This window comes from Alexandromys fortis, unplaced genomic scaffold (assembly GCF_014885135.2).
Source record: "Alexandromys fortis isolate MF-2015 unplaced genomic scaffold, M_Fortis_MF-2015_v1.1 scaffold_111, whole genome shotgun sequence".
Taxonomy (NCBI): Eukaryota; Metazoa; Chordata; class Mammalia; order Rodentia; family Cricetidae; genus Alexandromys; species Alexandromys fortis.
In genome coordinates, this window is record NW_026067996.1 from 2,703,624 (window position 1) to 2,725,736 (window position 22,113).

Consider the following 22,113-nt stretch of genomic DNA (forward strand, 5'->3'; position numbering starts at 1 on the left):
GACATCACCCGGGAAACCATTAGAGATAGATGTTTCTGGTTTCTTCTAGATAGATTAAGGGCATTTGCGGGCTCAGCATGCGGCTCAGTTATAAAGCATGTGCTGGAACCTACATCTGATCCCAGTCCCAAGAATGGGGGGGGGAGAAAAATGGACTTTGGACTGTTGTGATCCTGTGCATGTCCTGCATATGTGCCCACAGCCACTGTGAGTTCACGGAGAGCAATTCAGACACAGCAGCTTCAGAAGTCTACACCTTGTGGCTCTTACAATGCTTCCACTTGCTCCTTTGTGATGGTCCCTGAGTCTTGCAGGCAGGAGATGCTCTTCAGGAAGAGCTGTACCTTTTCCCAACTACAGTTCTAGAAGTCCGTTTCCATGGATCACCCCTAGGGGGTGCAGCTCTGAAGCTAAACCAGCAGCTCTGCTCTAGACTGCCAGGAGGTAGGAAGCCCAGTGCTAGCTTCTTTATATTTACGGGGGGGAGGGGGGGTATAAGGGAGAGAGGAGAGAGAGAGATAGGCTGATGGAAAAGCCTGCTGATCTTCAGTTTGCCTGAACTCCAGGAACTCACACTAAATTCTCAGAGGGCAGGAAACAACCTTGCAGTTCTCATCATGTCCATAAGATGGCACCACAGCCTTTAGTTATTTTTAGTTTCTGGCTGAACTTTGAATTGTTCAAAGCCTAGCAGAATTGTAATTATGTATATTATATATTACATATACAATATAACATGTATTACAAAGATGATTTCACTTAACCACATTTAAAACAGTTAAAATTTTCAACTTTGGTCATTGAGACATTGCACAAGTCAAAAAACCAACACAATGAAACATACTAATTTCATTTCTTGTAAAAAAATTAAATCTATAAATCTGGAGTCATGAGGGAATGGTAGGAAGAGAATATTGTAATCTCGGGGTGCAGTCAAAGGTCACTGTGCCATTTCAACTGGGAGGGGAGGGCAGTACTTGTCATTACATCACAAGCTATCAATGTGGCCATTGAGTCGGATTTGTAATCCCTTACTAGCTTGGTGGCAAAATCAGGACTTGAGATGCAGATAGAACTTCAGAAGATTAAAAAGGGGTCAGGAAACACATTTTCCTGAGAAAGCTGGAATGGGGCCTCCCCCATCCTGGGGCTTTGGGACACAACAGGCTGAACTCTTGCTTCATCCTTTGCTTCTAACCCCGAGGTAGCACACTTGAAAGGGGCCATAAAATTTAGCAAAAGAAAACATAGACACTAGTCAAATATGAATTTATATAAGCAACATGTTACTTTACCTTAAGAGCATTTGTAGTCGTGGGGGTTTAGAGACAGGATGGAGCTATGTAGCCCAAGTGGGCCTTAAACTGAAGACACCCCTAGCTCTACCTCCCCATTGCTGAAGCTACAGGCGTGTACCCCCATAGTTGGAGACAGATCATTTTTAAAATATACATATCCTATCCTGTTCAAGAAATATTAAAAAAAAAACCCAAACAAACAAAAAACCATTTCACATTTTCACAGCTGCCTTGAAGCTCTAACCAGGCTCTAACTGCAGCTCTAACCAGGCTCTAACTGCAGTTCTAACCAGGCTCTAACTGCAGTTCTAACCAGGCTCTAACTGCAGCTCTAACTGCAGTTCTAACCAGGCTCTAACTGCAGTTCTAACCAGGCTCTAACTGCAGCTATTAACTGCAGTTCTAACCAGGCTCTGCGCCTCACCTGGCCGCATTATTCTGGACTCAGGTCTATTTTCTTCACCTGCTTCCTTTTCTTATCGACTCAACTCAGGCACAACTGAGCAGGAGTGGGGAAACGTCCTCTGTCTCCCGGGGACTCTTGCTCGGTGGAAGGGCTGTAAAGGATGGGGGAGTTTCTGCCCTTCTATCTCTTAGAATCACCGTGGAGACAGAGACCCAGAGGTTTAGAGAGGGACCAGACGGCACCTTTAAACTTTCCCCAATAGCTCTGCTGCACACAGGATGGGGGATTTCCTGGTTGTGCTGTGCTTGTCAGTTACTTGGGGCTCATTCAGCTACAGAACTGGGCCCAGCAGACCAGAGTCCCAGGGCCTGCATTCCAACATGCTCCGTGACGCTGACAGGCCATGTGCACTGGGTGCGGGGTGGCCCCAAAGTGGATTATTGTAGAAGCCAGGTGTATCCCTAACTTCCCAGACATGATCACCCCATAACCTCTTCCTGTTGGGCTCACAATTGCTTTTGAGTGGAACAAAGCAAAACATCATTTTCCTAGGTTCACACAGGTGAGGGTTCACGCCTTGTACTAGTAAAGACGTTTGAGCGGTGGTGTGTAGTCTAGAGCCCCCTGCCTCTTGTTTGATTAGGTAGTCCTCCCAGGTGCCTGGCCAGCTTTGCATTTACTAGGTGGGAAAAGTTCCAACCAGGCGCAATGAGACTCCCCTGGGTCTCTATTTACATTCTAAATTTTCTCTCTGGGGGGAGAAAAAGTTTGAAGAGTGGGAAAAGACACTGGTTCCTAAGGCACACAGCCACCATATCATAAAATGAAAGCAGGGGCCATCCCCATCCCCCAACCAATATGTAGCCGCCTTACCGGAGACTTCTTGATGTCCGAAACGGCATAATTCCCTTGGGACGTCCATCTGGCAGACTCGGTTAAAGACAGGCCGGTCCCATAAAGGTTGATGCTGAAGCGTCCCTGGAACACATGGCCAGCACAGAAGACTTTCAGCCCAGGAGACGTACCAAAGGAAACAAAGCTTTAAAGATGACACATTTAAAGGCACTTCGGTAAGGAGAAGGGTGTTAACTAATTTTGATGGCCACTCGTTGGAGGTATCTTGTTCCGTTATCTGAGCCACACACTTTACATTCATGATTTCTAGGTAGAGATTCTGTTTGCAGATCGTGAAACCCAGGACTGCAGGTGATTAACTCCTTCCAGTAAGCGCCCAGGTCATCTCTTACTGACTTCTAAATCCTCTCTCATAGCGTCCTCCAGTCGGCCTCCGTAGCACAGCAACTCTCCCTGATGTTGCTCACAATTATCAGATTCCTTCACGACCAAAATGCCACAGTGTAATTTTTCTAACAAGATCTAGCTGCCAAAGTTTCCTGGGCTTCCAGTTCCCTGGGGCGAAGAGCAAGCACACTGTGTACCAAACACCGCTGGATGTGAGTTCAAAGCAGAGGCGCGTTCCCCATAGCAGCCAGAAGAGGGCGCGCTTGGCCTGCTGAAGAAGCTTCCATCCCCACCCTCGCTAGCCCTCCCCGCACCCCCAGCCTTGCTCCGGGGACAGATTGCCCAGAGGCCCCCAGGGTGTGTGGTCTCGGCGTTTTGATATTTATCTCTAAGGAGCCTGTGCAGTGTCTCGGGCTTTTCTTTCTTTCAAAACCATCTCCACCACTGGCGATTTCCGAGCTGAGAATGTTCTATTTGAACGTGTACACGCTCTCAGAATTACTTTCTCCCCCAAACTGAGAACCCACAGCTTTGTCAAAAGTTAAATCAAAGAGAGGATGGGAGGGGCCACTCACAACCAAACCCTGGTATAAAAGAGTTAATTCCTTCAGCAGTTTTTAGATCCCAGGGAGATAGCCTAGCCTCTCAAGACCTCCGCTGGTCCAGGTAAGGCTCACACCTGCCTCATTCGCTGTAGTGAGGAATACATTAACCAGCCACACATAAACTGGGCATGGTGGCCCCTGCCTGCGATCCCAATGCTCAGGAGACTGAGACAGGGGGATGGCAGTCAAATAGATCTAGGCCATCTGCATTACCTCGGGAAATCTGCCTGAAAGCAAAAATGAAACTCTAGGCTAAGTAAATAAACAAACAAATAAATAATAAAATCCTGTGTGCTTGATAGTTAGCAGAAATACTGGTATCTATAATCGAAATTTGATTTTGATTTCTACATTTTCTAATTGTTTCATCATAGGTTCTTGTTTTCAATGAATAATGATAGTTATTTAGGGGAGGGGTTCAGTATCACTTGTCTGTTTATACCAGTGACCGGCAGGGACCTGACTGACACTTGACTGATTTCCCAGCAGACAGCACATCCTAAGTGTGTGACCGAAAACTCCTGGACGAGGTGAGGCTCTGGGTTTTTCTTCCCACTAGCTCTTTAAATAGGTACAACTAAGTCGTGCAAACCCTGCTGGAGCTGAGGTGTAGGCACATGACATGGGAAAGAGGGTTTCTGTCCATGGGGTGACTGGCCAGTGGTCACAGTGGGGGTGAAACGTCTTCAGAGGAAACGTGGCGGCAACATCTCCAGACAGTCTGCGGCATCCCAGATGGTGGCAGGGGAGGAGGATGTGCGGCAGGTGGACATCAAAGACTACACAGGATTGCCCGTAACAGGACAGCCCTGGTCTCCCACAGAGCGTTGCCCAGGCCTGGTTTACAAGATCCAATGCGCTGAGAGTGAGAAAACTTGGGGGTAAAGATGGAATCGTTCCACAGCACCCCCTCCTGCCTCTGCTCCAGTAGACTGTAAGCAAGGGGCTAACTGCCCCAGCCCACCCATCAAAGGGGCTCGTCAGACCAAAGCTTGGAAAAGGAGGTTATGGGATGAACCCGTGCTCCCCACATTGCACCTAGCTCCTTCCCAGGCAGAGAGTAGAAGATGCTACTAGATATTTTTAATGACTACACTCTGTAGGTGTTAGAAGTCCTTCACTGAGTGGCCTCAGCCTAGGTGTTTGTGAATACGCCTGGGCTGCCCTTTCCCGCCAGCTTCCACACACAGCTTTCTGTTGTTGGTCTTTTTGTTTTGTTTTCGTTCCTAATCTTAAAAAATTAAACAGCAGCAACAACAGAAAAAAAAGAACACTTTGGAGAGAAAGTCTCCTTGTGTGGCCCAGGCTGCCTGGAACCCAGTGCCATCCTGCTTTGGCCTCCAGAGTGTCGAGAATCCTGGTGTGTAGACTGCTGTGCCCAGATCCCCCTGGTCACTACCTCATGGCCGTTGCTACTCAGAGGGGCAGAACCCACCAGACATCGTGTCTCACATCACACAGTTACTGGGGCTGCTGGCTTCCTCCTCCCACCTGCCCTCCCCCGCCCCCATTCCCTCTGTCTTGCTGCATGCCTAAAAAAAAATCAATACCTGGCCTGCTTGGGCACTGCCCTTCTCAGAGGTAGATGCAGCCAGCCTAGCTCCTGTTCTCACAGTGCCCCTAACATTCTGGGCCTTCTGTGACTGAGCATGCTCCCTGTCATCTTTTTAGGTCCATACTCTCAGCAGGGGGACACATTTGAAGGCAACAGCAGGTTGTCTTCCTCATTCTCTGGAATTTTCTGGTTGAATGGCTTGCATTTTTCCATAAACGTTCTAGCTGACAGGCACTCTAAAAACTAAGTACCCTGGAGAAGAGATCTCATGGTCTCTCCATCTCTGTTGTAGGATGTATTTGCACCTACGGTCCTGTCTCTGGCATCTTACGCTAAAAAGCGTAAGGCTTGTAACTACTGACTCTTGATTTAGGAGGGAGAGAAACAAAGAGTTGTACAGAGGCTAGCTGATCTCAAGAGGTCTGCAGAAGAAGTACTCAGACCACGAGGGACCCTATCCTTGTCCTGCAGGAGTAGATGTGGCTGGACTAGGCCTGGAAACAGGCTGAGAAAGAAACATTGGCCACAGCAGAGAGGAATTCAGATGACTTGAAATCAAATCCAGCCTGTCCGGAGACATCTGTGTGTGTGCTGTGGCAACGTTAGAATTTCATCCTAAGGGGATGGAAGGAAGGCTGAGACTCCGTGCTAATATCTCAAGGATGTTCAGCACAATGCCTGAAATACAGAAAATTCTCCATAAAGGTGAGTGATTGATTTCAGTGTCAGAGGAAACAATACTGAGTTATCTTGATCAGGATAAAAAAAAATCATATCCTAGCCATCTGTTGAGGTGATGGTTAGGGAATTTACTTGTACTGGAAAACAGGTTTTAAAGCAAAGTCAAAAGGTGAAGAGGAAGGAAGAGAGGCTCAAACGGAGTATACTTCAGCATCCTTCAGTATCCTTCAGTATCCTGCTTTGATTTCAGTGCAAACATGAGGTTGCAGACTGCACCTAGTCAGGCTGCCTATAAACCTTTCCATGAAATATCAAATTGAAAAAAAAAAAAAACTCAGGTTTTCACAAAGGTAAAGCCAGTGCTCAAAGAACTTTTAAGGAGCCCTGAAGGGACCCAGTAGAACTGGCTGATGCAAAACAGCAATCCTCTCCCTGGCAGAGAGTTTTCTTACTTAACAATAGCTTCCTGCTTCTTACTAGAGTTCAGTCAATGAGCTCACGGCTCTGAGTTATTAAAAGAAATAAAAAACAAATTACCCTTCATTTACTGAAGAGTTAACTTCTCAAAGGATATGTACTTAGAAAGGAGAACATCCTGAGGCAGTTGAAAAGGGCAGGGCAGGGTCAGCCTCTTAGCCACTGAGATGCAAGTCACACTGACAGGATGCTTGGTGTCATCCACTCTCTAAAGAAACTGCACTGCAAACGTTTAGAACTCCTTGGAGATGGAGGAAAGTCCCCTTTAACCATTGGGTCCTTTGCTGCTTTTCTCTCTGCTACCTCTTGATGCTGTCCTAGAACTTGGGACGCACAAAACCCTTTGAGGACACTGTTTCCCTAGAAGAAAGTTCAGGTGAGTTAGGATGCATGTGTGGTTAGGAACAAATGCACCCATCCTTCAAAGGTAAGATCTGGGACTCGGAATGCCTCTTTCAATCCCAGTGCCCAGACTACTGAGCACTCACAAGTGGGCAGTTCCCAGTGCAGTCTAAGGGCCGCTTTGCAAAGGCCTCACAGGAACCCAAGGAAACAGCAAGCTTTGTGCTCCCGTCTGGAAGAGGAGTCTTCATGTTTGTCCTACACCCCAAGTGCTGAAGCTTCTTGCAAAAGCTACTGGCCATTTTGAAAATTAGTCCAGGCTGATTAGCACTTGAAAATGGAGCATTTCCCCCAAAGGCTATGACTCTAGAATGGGCAGGAAGAGGGAAGACGCTTAGCTTGCATTTCTGGTACGAACTCTACAAATTCCATCCATCTGGAGTGGAGCTAACAGATGGAATCAGGGCCTCCAGAGCCCCAGGCCTCAGGCGAAGGGGGCTTTTAGAATATCAGATCATGGTTGATTGTGAGTTTCCAATAACAAAGATGTGGCCTGGCTCAGAGCAAATGTAGAAGCAGTGGAGGCTCGGTTGCTGCTCTAGAGGCCTGGCATTGTCGGAGCCAGAGGATGCCCGTGTGCCTCATGAATCCCGAGACCTCCGATCCAATATTTATCTATTTAAAATCATAAAACACCCCACGATACTTTAAAAAGAAATCCCCTTCCAGACCGTTTCTCTACCAATATACATTTTTAAAAGCGCAGGGGAGAGGGAAGGACGTAAACACAGTACTCATGAAATACTCAAAATATTAATTTAAGAGAAAACAGACTGATGGTGTCGTTCAGCTGTGCAGCAGGCGTTTAGCATGCAAGAGGCCTTGGGTTTAATTCCAAGTACTACAACACACACTACTTCACACACCACAAACATACAACACACACATACACACACACCATACATCATACACCCCCACACCACAAATGTACCCCACATATATACACACACATACCACACATATACACTCCACACACACCACAAATATACTCCACATACATATACACACAACACACACAACACAAACATACCCCATATACATACAGACACACACCACACACACCACAAACATAACCCCCACACATAGACACACACACCACAAACATATCCCACATACATACACACACACACACACCATACAACCCCACGCCACAAATATACTTCATATACATATAAACACACCACACACGCACCACAAACACACCCCACATACATACACACACACCACACACATACACATTCCCCCACACCACAAATATACCCCACGTACATATACACACACCACACATACCACAAACATACCCCCAAACATACACACATACATACACATATACCATACATACATACATACACACCACATAATAAACATAACCTACATACATACACACCACACACACCACACACAACATACCCAACATACATATATGCACACCACACATATATACCATACACATATACACACACAGCACACACATACATCACACACATCTCACATACATACATATACACAACCATTCCACAATACATATGTACACACCACACACGCCCACACATTGTGCATGCCCACACATCACACGCATATATCTATACACACCACACACATATAATACACAACCACATACATACATATCACACACACCACACACATAACACAAAACAATACCACACACACAACATACATACAACACACACACAATACTACCCCACAAACATATCCCACATACACACACCACACATACACATGCATACACACACACCACACACACACATACCACATACATGACACACACATAAACCACACACATACACAATACACACATAATGCACATATACACCCTGAAAAACAACCCAAAACACACAGATGGGGTCATGGTACACGCTATAATTTTGACATCGGTCTCTCTTCAGTAACTCCATGTATGTTTTTCTAGAGTTGTAATACTCAGAATTTATAAAGACAAACGGGTATGCTAAGACTGATTTATGGTCTTTTCCTCCTCCTCTTGTCTTGGTTTGCCTGGGTAGGTGCTGGGATTGAATCTGTGGTCTTGTGTATGAATGCTGGTTGCCAAGCTGACTTGTGACCCATTTTGTGGCCCACATAGACTTTCAACTTCCACACCTCCTGCCTTATCCTCCCAAAGATCTGAGACCTCAGGGCTGCACCACCAGGCTTGGCTCTATATTGATTTTTTTTTTTTTGAGTCAATTCTGTGTGTCTTTTCCCATTTAGTGACATACTGCCGGTCATGGGGAGAATATTTATACCATAGAAACTGGAAACTGCTACAAAGCATGAATTTTATGGAAAGTCTATCAGTGAGCATTAACCAGCATTCTACTGACTGCAGTATTCATTTATCGAGCCATAATTTATCGGGCCAAGTCTTTGCCACCCTACGTCTGATTTGCTCATAAGTCTTGACCATGATACCCAATGCATCTTGCTGGATGCAGAAGTCATGCCTGTAGCTGTGACCATTTCTTAAAAATCAAAGTCCTGGGTTAGACTCCAAACACATTTGTGAGGCCCTTGACGCAATGCGGCCTGACCGCCCCATGATCAGCTACACAGATTTTAGCTATAGGAACGCATGGACAGAACGGCCTCTGATGCAGGGCGAGCAGACAGTTCCCGGGAAGGGGGAAGGCTTGCGGACATACCTGTGGGCATTTGGCAGCGCTGTAGCAGTCCCCAGCAGTGGCAAAAGGGACAGGATGCCCTTCGCTTGTCCTTGCAAACTCTAAGTCAGTGGCTGTGGGGGTTGAGGGAAGGGTTAAAGAAAGTGAAAGAAAGGCAGGGGAGAGAAATAATGAGGGGACAGGACAATAATAAGGAGATGGGAGGCAGAGGAAGAAGGAGGAGGAGGAGGAGGAGGAGGAGGAGGAGGAGGAGGAGGAGGAGGAGGAGGGGATGGGAGAGAAGAAATAACTCATCATTAGTGAGCCGATGGATCCAGATGTGCACTCGTGTTTTCCCCATCACACTTGTGGTTCTGAGAGTTCCTTTCCCTGGGATTCATCAGCACTGAATGTCTGTCTCCACAGAGCATAGGAGCCAAAAAGAGGTTTAACGTGACCTTAGAATTGATTCCTACATAAGTAGGAATCACTTATGTGCAGTAATTGAGCCCGGGCGAACCTCCTGTTACCCTGCATCCCATCCCGGGCTTAAGGACAGGGCAAGAAGCCAGGAAGGTATTCTCAGCCCCTTAGGGGCAGTCCCCCAAGTTTCCTCTGTCCTCCAGTGGCCTAGGCCCTATTCCTGCCAGAACAGAGGACAATTAGAACACACAGCTTGCGATGACTCAGGGCAATTTCTCGAGTCCGGGGCTTTTAAAAGTGGGGGAAAGCCACCAGAAACTCTTGAGCCGCAGTTGTTCCTTAACCCTGCTGCCGCTCCTCCAAGCTCTGCAATCGCATGGGAGGCTACACGACAAGACACAGAGGGGCCGCCAAGGGTGGCAGTGGGTCTTGTTGGTTTGTGGTTGAATCTCTCTGCCCTTCCAGGAACTGCTGCGGGCCCGGCACTTTCAACAGCAAACTCTGATGTTGAGGGAAGGAAATCTGAGACTCCCATTTTGAAGGAAAGTCATCCTTGGTCACTTCAATAGCTCCTCACTGGGGTCTTTTCTTCTTAAAGTTTTCATTAGCATATATTAATTACATGTAATAGTGGGTTACGGCACCTCCACATACATGTATGCACACACTCTATCTATCTATCTATCTATCTATCTATCTATCTATCTATCTATCTATCCATCTATCTATCTATCTATCTATCTATCTATCTATCTATCTATCTGTCTGTCTGTCTGTCTATCATCTACCTATCTTCTGACCATATTCACCCAAAGCCTCCTCTTGTCCCCCTCCCAGGCCCACTCAACTCCTTCCTCTTCCCAAGTACTTTACCTACTTTTGTATCTTTGGTGCTTCTTTTGTGTGTATGACCCAATACGTTTCATCACTTACAGGAATATGGGTGAGGGGTTATTTCCATGGCTACACCACTAAAGAAATCATGTCTCCCTTCCCTAACAACTTAACTGCCTTTAGTTCCTGAGTGGAGTAGGATTTAAAGGCAATGGTTGCTCAGGGGACAAGGCAGTGAACCCCACCCTGTCTTGATGATCTCAAGTTGGGGCATTTTTTTCTCAACTAAGAAACCACAGAGCCCCTGCATCTATCCCTAATCTGTACAGCTGATGGCAAATAAAAACTCTCAGGATGAATCATGCTCAGTCGAGCTCAAGAGGAAGCCAGGGTAATATTATGTGTGCAATGTTAATAAGAAAAAATTTAATTCTTCATTATTTCTGTTATTCCTCTACTCAAGAGAGCGTGTTTAGGTATTTTAGCTGTCTTTAGCAGCTCTAATGATTAATGTGCCCGGTAGAACCAGAGTCCTGGCCAGCGTATGAAATCAGGCTATGGGCAGACTTGTTAGGAAAGGTAATTCTGGAGCCATTTTTCTTCCATAAATCAACAATCAGATAAAATGAGTTTTCTGCCTATGTGTGTGTGTGCTCTGTGCTGGGGAGAGTCATCTGGAGGGGCACGTGTCTTACAAATGACTTTGCTACTGTTTCCTAGCTGCTGTTTCTTCTCTAGAAGCTTCTTTCTGCTCTACTGTTTTCCCTGTGTAGACACCCAGTGTCTAACCCTGTCACATCCTTAAGGTCCTGTCCCAAGGCCACGCCCACTACAATGCTGCACTGAGGCCCAATGTGCATTGGGGAAACTTCCATGGCAAATATTTCTCTCTTTTCTTCCCTCATTTAATAGAAACCAGAGACCTGGCCTATGCCAGTCACACTCCAGACACTGAAACTCAGCACAGAACACAAAGGGCAAAGCCTTGACCTGTGGAGCGTAGGGCAGGGTTGTCACTGCCAGACTGTGACTTCCCCTTTGTATCTCCCCACTCCCGGGACCCGAGCACTTCGGCCGGGTGCTTCCCTGAACTCACTTATGATCTGCATGCTGGTCAGGTCGATTCGGATTTTCTGGAAAGTGGAGAAGCCAGCAGCTGTGTAATCCTTGCGGCAATGGCAGTCATCTCGTCGGCTCCCATTATAGGGACATTCTGTTGGGTTGTGCAACCTAAGCAATGGAGATAGCATTGCGGTAGGAATGGGCAAGTTTTCTCTAAGGCCCCTGGGGCAGCTAGGCTCTTCTGGGACAGAGTCTCCTACCTGTGTCCGTAAACTTCGGAGAAATTCTCTGAGTCACCGTGGGCCAGGGTCACATACTCCTTTGGATAGTCAGAGTGCATGCCTGCACAGAATACCTACAACACACATGAGGAAGACTCCAGCAGGGGCACTCAGGAAGGGTGACGAGAGCAGAGATTGCCGTGGAAACAGTCTGCAAACAACGAGTGCTTTCGGCACTCACCTTTAAGGGTTTCCCTCTAACGATCAGGAAATATTCGCCATCTACGCTGGCACTGTTGAGTCTTTTCACCTCCTTGCAGTTCTGGGGTAACTCGCCTAGGAAACACAAATCCGAAAAACGGTACAATTGTCTCCTATGTTCACTGTCTACCAACAGAACATGTCACACTGTCTGCACGAATCGGCCAAGTGGTATATTAAAAAGAGAGAGGGAGGCTGGTGGGGAGAAGAGAGACGAGGAGAGAGAGACAGTTCAGTCAGTAGAGAGCTTGCCAGGCAAACATAAAGACTGAGGCTGATGTCCTGGAACACACACACAGCTGGCTGTGACTAGGCACTCTGGAGTCTCAGAGAGGAGCTCTAGGCTGAGACCACTTTGTCTCAACAGAAAGGTAGAGAGCGACTAAGGAAAAGCCACTTGAGATCGGTCTCTGGCCTCCAAAAATCTGAGCACAAAAGTGCAGTCCCCATGAACGCACCGTACAAGCACAGAAAATTACTACATTTCTAAAGAAGACAGACAAATAGACAAACAGAGATGCTTTGCTCTCCGTGGTGGACAAAGAGGGCTTCAGTCGAGCGACTTACAGTTATAAACGTTGTGACAGGCTTTTCGCTCTTCTGGCTTTAGGTCGGAGGGACATAGGTTGCTGGGTTGGTCCTCGTTGGTTAAACACTGCACAGATCTATGCATGACTCCCACGCCACAGGACACTGAGCACTGGAAGGCAAAGCAGAGTCAGTGGGTGGCTCTTGAACTGGGGGGTGTAAGCATCATGACACAAAGCTTGGAGCCTTGGGGTTGTGTTAAAAAACAGCTGGCATTTATTGATTTCTTACCATGGCTAGCTTAACTGCTGTGTTATGCTTCATATATACTTACTTGATTATATATATATATACATATATATGTATATCTTTAATGTACTAAGCAATAAAATATTAGTATTTGTGACAGGTATTTAAACAATATTTACAATACTGTGGGAATTTATATCTAAATTTCTGCACCAAAGTTTTCAAAAGATATATACCATATATGAATAAAACACATTTCTATATAAAACATTTATACACGTGTGTCGCTGTATGTAGTGATCCACACACTCTTCCCATTTAAACCGCATAAACAACTTTGTGGGATAGCATGGACATTACTTGATTTTACAGATGGGAGATCTGGATTTAGATGTCAAGGAATTTGCTCAAGGTCGTAGTGGAGTTGGGATGCAAGTCCTAACGACTTCCATCACGTCACACACACCTTTCGCCTGAGAGCTTGGGAGCCCAAAGCCAGAAGACTGTGATAATGATTTTTCCAAACAGACTCTATTTGGAATATTCTGTTTTGTGTCCCAAGTAAACAAAGCTCTGCCAGCACGGGCAGACTGGAGTGTTGAATCCTCCACAATGGAAGCAGTCAAAACACGCCCTGTGCCACTCTTAGGAGAGGCCAGATTCTAAAGGCTGGCTGGGAAAATGTTTAGTAAAGATGTAGGAAAAACAGCAAAAGGTAACATAAAATCGACCACAAAAATCTAAATGCCTTTTATAGGTTGAATCAGCTTCATAGGTATCCATTTTACAAATGAAGAAACTGAGGCACAAAACTTGACAACTTGCATTTTCCTGGGACGAAGCAAGCTGACCCATCAGCTGTTTAGTTAGCTAAGCCCGTTCTCTGCCTATCGGCTTTAGCAAGTTGCAGGTAGGCAGAAGGGGTTCAGAGAAAGCTTGTGATTTCAGAGTTCACAACCCAGCCCCCTACTTACACTGCCCCAGTTACCAACTCTCCAGGAGGCTGAGACAGGACAGTCCCTCAGGTAGCAGGGATGGACACTTGGTGGCTGTGTGCCTGGGCAGTTCACCGTGGTTTGGTAGCTGTATTCATAATTCTCCTTGCCGGTATAAATCTCACTGCAGGAGACCAGCCTTTGCCTGTAGCCCTTCCCACAGGTCACTGAGCACTGAGAAGAGAGGGGGTCAAGAGAGGATATTCCAGACTTTCCCTGTGGCACCCCAATAAGCCCCCACCCAACATATCAAGGTTGCCTTCCTGTGGGAGCTGCAGCAAGCTCTCTCTTATTTATAGGTTGAAGCCTTCATCTCAGGCCACAGCAGGTTCTGTCAGACACTCCCCAAACTGGGGCTTCTCCAGGCAGGGACCTCAAAACCCTTCTTTCTCTGGGGCTCCCAGAGAAGGATATGGATACCCATATGCCATTAAATTCACCCTTTCTATGCTTCTAAGACCGGGCCAGAAACTCAACGGCATGTGGAGAGGAAAGGGGGCCTGCAGCCAACTTGTGAGCCACATTCTCAGAGTGCAGTGTAGACCGTTTTCAGGAGACACCAGAACCCCGCCCCCCATTCACTCTCCTGCTCTCTGTCGTGCTCTGCTTGTGCACAACCACCTTCCCCCGGTTTCCTTCTCTCTTCTCTCCTTCGCTATGTGTTTTGGACACCACGTCACCTTCCTGCTTTCTTTTCTTTCTAAATCATGGCGTCATGATTCTTTACTGTAGGTTTATGGCAGAAGACACAGCAATGACAAAATGGAAATGATAGACCAATAGCCCAGATGAAAACAGACACAAAAATTAATAAAATACCTGCAAGCTAAGTTCCTGAACATATCAAAAAGTATCACTTACTGTGATCAAGTCAGCTCCTTCCCAGAGATGCAGAGATGGTTTAACACATGTAAATCCACAAATGCAATATATCATTTAAACACACTCAAAGACGGAAACTATGTGACCTTCTCAGTAGATGCAGAAAAAGCCATTGACATCAATCCAATGTTCTTTCATGATAAAAAACCACAAAGAGTCTGTGAGTTGAGGGAACACACTCTAACGCAATGAAAGCTGTACAAAGCAATCCTATAGCCAAGCACACTCAGCAGAGGACCTCAAAGCATTTCCTCCAAGATCAGGAACAAGAGGTCGTCCAGTCTCTTCGCTCAGTAGAATGCTTGAAGTCTGAGTGATGGTGACAAGATAAAAGACAGATAAGCAGGAGAAAAGAAGTAAAAACCATCCCTGTTTGCAGGTAATATGAGTCTACATAAAATCTCTAAGGACTCTGCCAGAAAACTCTGGCAGCTGCTAAACACACCTAGCGAAATGGCAGGAAACAAGATTAACATATGAAAAGCTGTAGCCTTCCTGTATACCAATGACAAACATAAAAAAAGAAATCATTAAAACAATCTCATTTACAACAGCCCCGAAAAATCCAACCAACTCTGAAAGAAGCCAAAACAAGGCAGCAACAGCTCTCCACAACGGAACTCCACAGTCCAAAGGCGGCCCAAGAAGATGCGGAAACCTCTTATGGGTTGTGTTAATATTGTAAAAACAGCCATCCTACTAAAAGCAATCTACAGATTCAGGGCAGTGCCCACCCAAATTCCAATGTCATTCCTCAAAGAAATAAAAATAAAAATTCAAATGGAAGCTCCAACGAGCCAAAGCAACCCTTAGTCAAAAGAAAAACGCTGGAGGTATCATCATGCCTGACTTCAAGTTATGCTGCAGAGCTACTGTAATAGAACCAACATTGTACTGGCACGAGAACAGATCTACCCAGGACAACGAAATAGAAGAGAACAGCGCTTCTCGACTTTCTTAATGCTGTGACCCGCTAATACAGCTCCTCATGTTGTGGTGATCCCCAATCATAAAATTATTTTCATTGCTTCCTCATAGCTGTAATTTTGCTACTGTTATGAATTGCAATGTAAATATCTGATACGCAGGATATAGGATAATGTGACCCACAGGTTGAGAACTACATATAAGCCACACAGCCACAGCCACCAGATCTTTGAGAATGATGCCTGAGAGCAGGAGAGCTGAGCACCCACTGCTCCCTCCCTATGCCCCCTACAGCGATCAGGAGAGAGGGTCCTGCACCTTGCCTGGGCAAAACAGTAGAGCTGGCCCTGGTGATGTGAGTGTGGGGGACCCAGATCTGAGAGCAGAAGGACTGTCCCCACTCCTTGCTGTAGCATGCACGGGGCGAGCTAGCCTGGGCAGTGATGGTGAGGGAGAGCTGGCAGGCTCTAGCCAGGCCCAGAACCAGGGCTGAATTGGCCCACCCCAACAACCACCTAATCTATGAACTGTTGGAGCATGTGAAGGGGAGGAACCTACAGAGCAGCAGCTCTGTGACACAGGACAGCAACAGAGGATCCAAGAGGAGCTCCAGGAAAAGCCCATAATTGGTAATACAGCAAAAACTAGTGGCCTCTAGTCAGACCAATGGCTGCAGGCAATGAACACTTGCATGTAAAGATGAATGGACTAAAGGGGAAACTGACTCAATGCCACGTGACAGTTTCCACAACAGATGACAGATTCCATGGCGGGCGTTTTTTTGGCTTGTTTGTTTTTATTTGGTTTCTTTGTTTTGTTTTTACTTTTTCTTTTAAATTTGGTTCTGAATTGTGGGGGAGTTTGCAAGAGCAGGGAGCAGATATGGGGGAGGGGCATGGATCTCAGCAGGATTGGAATTCATAACGTGAAATCCACAAAGAATCAATAAAAGTAAAAAAAAAAGACTCTGGATCTGAACAGAGACTTCTCAAAATAAAAATTCTTAATAGCTAATAAACATTTAAAGAAGTGTTCAATATCATTTTTCACCAGAGATATGCATATTAAAAGTTTTTGAGGTCCCACCTCTACCTGTCAAAATTCTTACTGTAATGTAAACAATTAACAGTGAATGCTGGCAAGGGCAGAGAGAACGGAAACACCTTATTTACTGTGGGTGGGTGAGCTGATGCTGCTACTGTGGAAATCAGTGTAGAAGTTTCCTATAATACTACCCCACGACCCAGATACACTGCTCTGGAAACAGCCAGAGGACACTGAATCCTATCACCCAGAAGCTTGCACACTCACGTTTATGGCTACTCTAGTCACAATAGGGAGGAACGGAACCAGCTGAGATGTGCTTCAACAGAAGAATGGATAACGAAGACGTGGTGCAAGGGCTGCAGGGACGGCTTCCTGGTTAGATTCACACACTGCTCTTGCAAACTGGCTCCTGAGTTTGAGTCTCAGCACCAACATGCGGCGACTCACAACCATCTGTAACTCCAGCATCAGGGGATCTGACGCCCTCTTTTGGCCTCCTTGAGAACTACACTCAAGTGAACAGTCTCCCATGGACACATACATATATACATAATTAAAAATCAAGCCTTTAAGAAATTAAATGCCATATATGATGGAATTTAATCCAGCCATTAATAAACATGAAAGTCTTAAATCTTCAGGAAAATGGATGGAGTTGGAAAACTTTATATTAAGTGACAAATTAGACAAATATTGCATGTTGTCTTTCATAAGCAGGTCCTAGCTGCTGATTTGTACATATGAATGTTTCTGTGAGCGTAAGTATGGAAGTCAGGAAACTAGGAAGGGACCATGGTGGAGGTTAAGAGTGGACAGGGGAGGGCAGTAGAGTGCATGAAGGCAGAAGGAAGAAGACTGGGGTTGGAATGGTTTAAGTGGAGAGAGCGACCAGAGCAGGGAGACGAGCAATAGGGTCGCTGGAAGGGGGTGGGCAATGAAAACCAAGGATATATGGAAAAGGTGCAGGGAAACCTGACAATCTAACTAAAAAGAGAAACTAAGAATAAAATATTTTCCAAAGTCTATCCAGAATAGGTAAAGAAAAATGACCCAATAAACTACAGATAACAAAACTGAAAAATCTCACCGATGAGGTAGCCTACCTCCCAGTGAGCCCCAAATGACAGAGGCAATTGCTGCTGAGAGTGGTTGTCCACCATAGATGGTAAGACCCTACTGACTAAAGATACCACACACTTTGACAGTAGGACCTAGAGAAACAGCCGGAAGCGCCCTCCCTAATTTCACAGTGATGGACTGTGGTCTACAGGTTGCTGCCGGGAGACCGGTCAACAACAGCTTTACTCAGGCACTGCCAGTGTGCCACTTGGGCACTGGTGGACACGATGTGCCCATCAGCTGGCTCCTAAATAATTATATTTATGCCATCGTGTAGAGCTGCCACCAGCTCTGGTGAGAGAGGCTTCTTTCTGTGTAGGCAGCAGTTAGTACAGAGACTCATAACTGCTCAGAGAGCTGAAAACAAGAGACTGTTGGGTGCTCGGCCATACATAAGACATCCTAGTACCCCTTCCGTGGCTCAGGGAAGGTTGTGGAAGAGAGGGCAGACCAGAAGGAATGTAAGAGCCAAATGATGAGATCTGTGGGATGCTGGACTGCTAGGCATGACATGGCTGTGGCAGGCTTGAATGCACAAAAGCTGTGATGGCCCGTAGTAGAGAACCGTACACAATTGAGCCAGTCAACATCTGTCTATGGAGGGGAGGAGAAACGCAGGGCCCCACCCCTTCTGAGGATCTGTAGGAAATCAATGGTTTCTGGGAGAGAGAGAGACATTTTCCTCCCAGTGGGGTAGCCCACCATATACTTCTACAAATAACTCCTCACCCGTGCTCCTGTAAGCAACTCTAATGCGACTCCAACCACACATGCATGCGCGTGCGCGCTCGCGCACACACACACACACACACACATACACACACACGTACAGTACAAAGGGGAATAGTAGGAAAGATAAGGGGATCAGTGGGACTAGGAGAGGACGAGAGAGGATAATGGGATGAAATTATCATAACGAGAACCATTTTAAATTTATAATTCACTTATGTTAATAGAAATAATAAAATTAAGTTACAATTCATGCCGTTTGGATGGCACTTCCAGGCAGTGTTATGAATTGGGGCCACTCTTTGTAAAGGCTCTGCACAGACGCAGAGTGGAGGCAGTCTCTATACACCTCTCCCTACGCTGTAGGGCACGAGAGGAACTCCTGGAAGTAGGAGGCCACGTGCATGTTGTGTTCTTTCCTGGGTGAGGGTCCAATTGTCATTAATCCCCAAAGATGATTTAAAGTCACCCTGTCTGCCTGATGTCCCGTGCCCTGTTGCTTTAAGCTACTCCATTTTCTTCCCCTTTAACCTTTCTGGGCTGGCCTTGATGGAAATCCTAGCAACAAGAGAGAAGAAAGTCAGCCAGAGGCATGCTGAGCATCCCCAGCTCTCCCTCCCAGCTGGCTGGAGACCTGGAAACGGGCCATCCAGATTTCTTCCTTCTTTGGCTCTTGCTGCTCACATGCAGGAGGACCCAGCTGACTCCCGGCCAGGAGACTTCAGGCTACCCCAGTGTCTCAGCATAGAGAGATGTTGACAAGCTCTGCCTAGCTGAGCTGTGGGTGTTCTAGAGAGTATGACCTCATGCCTTTATAGCCTCAGTCTGCACTGCATACTTGAGAAGGCGGATGCTGAGAGCCAAGCTTCTATACATCAAAAGCAAAAGCAGCTTGCCGACGATCTGTGCATCTTAGGAGACACACATTTGCTGATGGACCTGGGCCACAAACGTGGTCAGAAGTCTCCAAATCCCCGAGAAGCATTCAGAACAACTAGATACTACGGGCTAGTTGCCGGCAGTTGCTGTGACACAATTGATGGGCTTCCCCAGCTCCTCTAGGCCAGGGATTGGAAGTGCATGAGTAACAGCAGTGTGGTAAGTAGAGTCCAAATGCTGTGGCCTTGTGTGCACAGGGAAACTCTCCTTTTCTCACTTGAATGAAGCAACAAAGCAACATCAACACCGCCATGTTCACCAGGACTGTATTTCAGGCCTCATGCCGGAGATGCACGTTGCCCTTACAGGCCCTCTTCACAAGTCTGTTCTAGGCCTTGCACACTCAGGGGGTGTGAATGCTGAGAACAACACAGAGAACTCTCCCACAGCCAAGGTCTCAGAGTAAAGGAATAGCCTCTCCCTGACTGTCCCCTGGCAAGGGCTGTGGTCCTTGCGTTCTGTGCCCAGATCTGTTTTTAACCCTTTGCTATAAAAATATGTGGGCTTGCTTTCAATCCATAACATACTTGAAAAATCTGTGGAAGCGTGGGCATGGAAACCTCTGTGCCAACGGATGTTCTTTTAGGGCTGGGGAGGTAACTCTGTGAGTCAAATGCTTGCTATGCAATTAAAAGGATTGAGTTTGGTTCCCAGAATCCATGCAGAAGAAGCCAGAAGTGGTGGCATGCGCATGGAATCCTAGCCCTAGGAGGGAGACGGGTGGATCCAAGGGGCTTGCTGGTCAGCCAGCCTACCCTACTTGATGACCTGATATAGTAAGAGACCCGGTGTCCAAAATGTAAAAATATAATACCATACAATACAATACAATACAATACAATACAATACAATACAATACAATACAATACAATGGTAGACAGTGCCAGAGGAATAACCCTTGAGGCTGTCCTCTGGCCTCCACTATGCACACTTAAACAATGTGTACATATAAACATGCACACACGTGCACACAAAGACATTCTCTCATCTGCTGATGGTTGAGGTTGTGGTTAAGGCTAAAGGTGCATTGTAGCTTTCAGAAAGAGACAAAAGTCTGTCCACGTAATAAAGCCCCATAGAAGAGACTGACCAAAGGTGGATGCCAGTTTGGGCTGAGAGGGAGGCACAGAAACTACAGCCAGATAGGGAGAAATGAGAGCCAAAAAGAGGAGTCTGCTGGGAGGCAGAAGGCTGGAAAGGACCAGAGACGAAAAGACCTGTGGAGAGACAGAATGGGGGCACAAGGGAGAGATCTCCCCATGCTGAGAGCGAGGGGAGCTGGAACTCTTACAATGGTCAGAAGTCAGAGGCCATGCCTGCTGAGGAACAGACGAAGAAGGGATGAAAGGCGAGGCGGTGCATCCAGAGACCCTCCCTAGCCTTCCCTAAAGGGTTGGAAGCTCTTGCCCCAAGCTAGTCAATGAATTTTCTGAACACGCTTCTGGACTCACCTGTTCCTGCCTGGCAATTATGTAAATGTATACCCTAATGTTCTATCTTTGTGTGTATGTATACATGCATGCACATGTGTGTATGTATGATCATGGGTACACACGTAGCAGTCAAAGTTCAAGGCTGAATGTTTTTTTCTCTCATTCTCCACTATTGTTTTGAGAGGTTTCTCACTGAAGCTTGAGCTCACTGATTGGCTAGGCTGAGTGGCCAGTGGGATCCATGGAGAGCTTCCTGTCGCTGCCCAAAGCCGTGGAACTGCAGGTATGTGTGAGCATGACTGGCTTTTTACATAGTGCTGGAGATCTGAACTTAGGTTCTCAGGCTTTCCCAGCTCCCACTTCACTGTTTAAAGGCTCTTCATGCTGTAGGGAGATGTGTGGGACATGGCGGAGAAAAGACTTCGGAACTCTGGACCTCAAATGTGTAAGTGTGTGTTGTGGGTGTGTCCAGTGCACTGTACATCACTATATAATGACACTGGCCTCCACCTACCACGTGCCAGAAGTACACCCTGTCCTAGCTGTGATAACCAGACATGTCTCCGAACATTGACAAAGGCCCCCTCAAAGGATGAAAATCAGTGTTGTAGGGAACAGGATGGGGGGACATGGTTAGAAAATAATTTTGGGGCCAATTTGAGTGAAGACATACTTCAGCACAGCAAATATAAAGGCAAATACTCATGTCATTCGGGGTGAACTTTCTGGCCTATATGAAGAGATCCCATGTGAACACATATGTTAGCCACCATCATTATCACCTGTCCTGTGAATCAACGTGCTTTGACTTTAAATCTCTGGGCTCTTTTGGGCAACGGCAATGGTTTTGAAGTTTTAGATCTTCCATTGCTTTGAAATACTATGAGGTTTGAAGATTAGGTAATCATGCTATGGTTGGTATTGATTTATTAACTAAAGCTGTCTATGTAGGCCTTGCCCTCAGGAGCCTATAATGAAAAAAGAGGCTTGGGATCTATTAAATATCACAGAACATTCTTTGTTTTGCTGGGACCAAGGTTTTTAAATGGGCAACCCACACCCAGCTTGCAGGAAACATTTTCAAATTAAAATGTCAGGCCTTGTTTCTCAATTAGGAGCCCACTTTTATCCTCTTTTGAGAACTCCAATTGGGGGGAGTAGATGTATGTTTGTGCAC

The 22,113-nt window shown here is 46.3% G+C and overlaps 1 protein-coding gene across 6 annotated transcripts in view; it reads right to left on the reverse strand.

Moving 5' to 3' along the window:
* Nucleotides 1-22,113, reverse strand: part of Adamts9 (ADAM metallopeptidase with thrombospondin type 1 motif 9) — a 161,186-nt gene that overhangs the window by 11,390 nt on the left and 127,683 nt on the right. For 5 of the 6 annotated variants that reach the window (XM_050160229.1, XM_050160230.1, XM_050160227.1 and 2 more), the window contains 7 exons: nt 13,840-14,034; nt 12,656-12,788; nt 12,069-12,163; nt 11,867-11,961; nt 11,641-11,774; nt 9,330-9,421; nt 2,578-2,682 (listed from right to left, as the gene is read on the reverse strand). In XM_050160229.1, the coding sequence (XP_050016186.1) occupies nt 2,578-2,682; nt 9,330-9,421; nt 11,641-11,774; nt 11,867-11,961; nt 12,069-12,163; nt 12,656-12,788; nt 13,840-14,034 (849 nt within the window). The remainder of the gene's footprint in view (nt 1-2,577; nt 2,683-9,329; nt 9,422-11,640; nt 11,775-11,866; nt 11,962-12,068; nt 12,164-12,655; nt 12,789-13,839; nt 14,035-22,113) is intronic. The other variant, XM_050160231.1, reaches the window with a different exon arrangement.